At 45.9% G+C, this 4,362-nt stretch overlaps 1 protein-coding gene and 1 pseudogene across 1 annotated transcript in view; both read left to right on the forward strand.

Annotated features, from left to right (window-relative positions):
• The first annotated feature begins 303 nt into the window (after positions 1-303).
• Positions 304-4,362, forward strand: part of LOC101763038 — a 4,949-nt pseudogene continuing 890 nt past the window's right edge.
• Positions 2,238-4,362, forward strand: part of LOC105914625 (kinesin-like protein KIN-14M) — a 4,874-nt gene continuing 2,749 nt past the window's right edge. Inside the window, exons 1-4 of the mRNA XM_012846913.1 lie at positions 2,238-2,362; positions 2,463-2,633; positions 2,733-2,835; positions 3,596-3,661. Of these exons, the coding sequence (XP_012702367.1) occupies positions 2,238-2,362; positions 2,463-2,633; positions 2,733-2,835; positions 3,596-3,661 (465 nt within the window). The remainder of the gene's footprint in view (positions 2,363-2,462; positions 2,634-2,732; positions 2,836-3,595; positions 3,662-4,362) is intronic.

The raw sequence follows: 4,362 nt of genomic DNA on the forward strand, positions 1-4,362 counted from the left end.
CCATGCCCTGGTGCCCTGCAGCCGGTGCAATGGAAGCCACAGAGCCCCAGCCGGCCCCCCAGGCCATGACGTGAACGCCCATTACTCCTCCACGAGCGCGCGGCTCGCCCCGGTCCCGGCTAAAAGCTGCGTACACGCCCGTCGCCCCCTCCCCCTCCTTCACTGCCCCCCGACCGCCGTCCCAACCCTCGCCTCCCTCCCTTCCTACCTCCGCGGCCGCCCGAAGCCCGGCCAAGCAGCGAGGAAAGCGGCGGCGGGGCCCCAAGTGGGTGGCGTGGGCTACGCGGAGGCCGTGAGTGGCGCATGCGGCTCTCCGGCGGGCTATGCGGGCCTCCGGTGCCCCCACGGCTCAACAAGGACGGCGGCGGCGGGCCGCGCGTGCACGAGACGGCGACGACCGAGGAGCAGCGCGGCGAGGTTCCGGCCGTGGGTCCGGAGCAGCCGCGGGAGGCCACCAAGCGCGCCCTCTCCCCTCCCCGTCCAGACGCGCCCCTGAGCATCCCCATCGGTGAGGCCTCTCCACCTCCCCGTCTCCGGCGCCTCTCAGGTAGCCGTCTCAATATGTAACAGCGCCGCCACCTCCGCCAGGCCAGGGGCGACGGTGGCGGCGGTCGGATCCACCGGCTGGAGGTGGAGAACTTCAAGTCGTACAAGGGTACGCAGACGATTGGGCCCTTCTTCGATTTCACGGCCATCATCGGCCCCAATGGCGCCGGCAAGTCGAATCGATGGATGCCATCAGCTTCGTGCTCGGCGTGCGCTCAGCGCACCTCCGTGGCGCGCAGCTCAAGGACCTCATCTACGCCCTCGACGACCGCGACAAGGAGGCCAAGGGTCGCAGGGCTTCCGTCCGCCTCGTCTACCGCCAACCCAACCAGGAGGAGCTCCACTTCACCCGCACCATCACCGGCGCCGGCGGCAGTGAGTACCGCATCGACGGCCGCCTTGTCTCCTGGGACGACTACAACGCCAAGCTCTGATCCCTCGGCATTTATTCCTCGTCTTCCAGGTCTCTCCATTTATTCCCTTCGTCATTGTATCTCCCTGATAATTTGCGGTTTTTAGTCTAGGGTTTATTTGTGGCCACTGACGATGGGCACTGCAGGGTGATTGATGTGGAATCCATCGCCTCCAAGAACCTCAAGGAGCTCACCGCGCTTCTGGAGCAGATCTCAGGCTCCGATGAGCTTAGGAGGGAGTACGACGAGCTCGAGGAGCAGAAAGCCAGGGCCGAATAGAACTCTGCGCTTGTCTATCAAGAGAAAAGGACCATTGTCATGGAGCGGAAGCAGAAGAAGGCGCAAAAAGAAGAGGCAGAGAAGCATCTACGCCTCCAGCAGGACCTGGTTTGTTAGTCTTTGCGCGAGCTTTGCGTGCAGTTTATTTAATTATGCTCACTCCTTGATTCCTTCCCCCAGAAACTGTTGAAGACAGAGCATTCCCTGTGGCAACTCTATACCATCGAAAAAGATAGAGAAAATGGAGGCTGAGCTTGCAGAGGACAGAGAGTCTCTTCAGCAAGTGCAGGAAGAGAATCAATCTGCTGAAGATGAACTAACTGCAAAAAAGAAGGAGCAAAATGGTTTTCTGAAGAAAATGACATTGTGCGAGAAGAGTATAGCCAAGAAAAAGCTTGAACTCGACAAGAAGGTAAGTGCTTTTCTATTCACTCTTTTGCTCCACCAAAACTTTCGTTGTGGACATGTATAATATCATGGATTTGCATGGTTCAACGATAGCCTACCCAGCTTGCTTGGGACTTTTGCGTTGTTGTTGTTGGTGGTGAATGGGTTCAGTGATAACTTATATGCTGCCATTTAATGCTCTTTTAGCTTAGTTCTTCGCATATGTCAATTTTCTACTATTGTTACTAAATGATTTGGGTGCTCGTACAAACATAATCATTATAAAATTGCTGAATGTATCTTTTGCTTTTAATTCATCATTCTTGCTCTCTTTGTTAAGTCCTCCATGTTTTGCACTAGTTCAGTGATACTAGTTTGCTGCAGAGAAGTTATTGCTAGGAACCCTTGATAATAGCTAATAGGAGGTTTGCCCTGTAGAATTTTAAGTGATGTACCAGTATCTTTGGACTTCATTCAAGTGGTCATGCTAGTAAAATTGTATAATGTAATTATATCTTTATTTTCAGCAACCTGAGCTTCATAATCAAAAATCAAAAGTTGCAAGAAAGAGATTGAGAAAAAAAGGATGATAACAAGAAGCATCTGGAAGAGATGAGAAGGCTGCAAAGTTCTCTAGTTGATGTCACAAATGCTCTTGAGGAATTGAATGAGCAAGGACAAGACAAAAGTGGAAAACTGCAGTTAGCTGACGACCAGCTCCAGGAGTATCATAGAATGTGAGTTTGATCAGACATCTTATGTGCAGTGAAGCCTCTGTATCTTTATTTATATGCACATTGACTTTTGTAGTTTTCATGTGTAGGCCGAGGTTGGCAGGGAAGCCTTGGAAGATGAGATTGCTAAATTGAGGGATAAGTTATCTTACATGGAGAAGAGCTATCTGATAAAGTGTGAAGAAGCTGCCAGTGCGATTGAGTCTAAAGAGAAGCAAATCACCTCTCTCGTGAATGAGATTTCTGTTCTAAGGACAGATGTTTCTCAGAGATTGTAAGCATCTGTTTACCCTAAACTAGGCAAGAAATACTTCTCTATTGTACTTCTAGAGTTGGTTGACATTTCTGTTGTTGCTTTGTTCCTCTATAACAGACCACAGGTAGAAAAATTAGAAATGGAATTGGCTTCCTCAAAGAGTGCACTAGATGAGCAGTACAAGCGTTGGCGATCCGCCCAAGAAAATTATGAACGGCAGGTACTTTTCTTTACTTATATCCATGTGAACCATTTTTCGTAGGCACCATATTTCATGGCTGGAGAATGAGGGAAGGCCCCCATTGTTCATCCGTGGTAGAATTTTTTTACTGATCATAGATTCTTACTGCTTATGGTTTTATATGATCATTTGGTACTTAAGTTTAAGCAATTTAACCGAATTACTCATTTATGTTGCTAATCATTTATAACCAGCTACCTTGATAATAATGACTGATGCACACCCAAATTAGAATAATGCATTTGGAACTATAGTCATGTACTAGGTGCCACTAAACCGACCTGTGGGTTGCCATGATTTTGAAATAAATGACATGTCTTAGATCTACTAACCTAGTAATTCTTTACAGTGTTCAGAAAAAAGGTAATTCTTTACTAACTCCCATTTATCTAGCTATGGAACTTTAAGTCTTCAATCCACAAATTCCATATATAGACCCTCTTTGTTACATACACATGGTTACATGAATACAAAGAATTGCCCAAAGAAGGTCCTCCAAGGTGGAGGTAACACAAGTGTGCAACCTATCACCAGCCTCCACCACCACCAATTCCGATTTTGAAGTAGTAAAGATTATTGAATATGCATGATTGATTCATGATTCTTCCATCTGGTTTGTCACTACTGTTCTGTTTTGTGTTTATCTTTTTTGAGGGTTAAATATTTAAGACCACTTATCTTGTGTTCAAGCATGGGTTATACATTTTTCTTATTATTCACAATCTGAATCAATCTGCAGAGGGATTGGGCTGAGCTTAAGGAGCTTCAGGAGCAGGGAGACCTTGTTACCCTTCAATACCTGCAAGTATAAAATGAAATAGTTAGATACGTTCTTATTTTCTTGCTAAATAATTTTTAAAGAGTAGAATGTTTAAATTTTAGTTATTACCATCATTTGATTGTGAAGATCCTTCCTTAAATCCTCAGATTCCAATAACAACTTCTCCATTTCTATTACATTCTGCTTCAGAGACTTCTTCTCATCTTCTATGTAAGTGACACGTCTCCTCAACTCCAAGCAAGCCTTCTCAGATTCCTCCAGCTTTTGCTCCAAACAGGTCCTGTCAGCTTCCTCCAGTTTCTGCTCGAAGAACTGAATTTTCTTTTCAGCTTCTAGCAGCTTCTGCTTGAAACACTCAACTTCTTCATTCCGATTGTCCTCTTCTGTTCGAGATGTTTCTACTTCCTACATATCCATAGTGTTAGCTGATGAGGGACATCATAACAGAAATTCATAAACTACAAGTCTTGAATCTAAATTTTGCTACCAGAACAAGAAGTCAATTTGAGTAGTTTAACAAAAAGAATTACCTGGCATCTTCGTGTTATCCTTACTTTTGTTGCATCATTCTTTATTTTGCATGTCTTACAATCCTATTCTACAGTACATAAAACCATATCCTGCGTAAATAAAATAATAATCAAAATTAAATGTTAGAGTAGCAACAGCTATAGGATGAGCATAGGGAAGAATAGGGATGCTGGCCTATTCATTTGAACCTATGG

This window comes from Setaria italica, chromosome VI (genome assembly GCF_000263155.2).
Source record: "Setaria italica strain Yugu1 chromosome VI, Setaria_italica_v2.0, whole genome shotgun sequence".
NCBI classification, from domain to species: Eukaryota; Viridiplantae; Streptophyta; class Magnoliopsida; order Poales; family Poaceae; genus Setaria; species Setaria italica.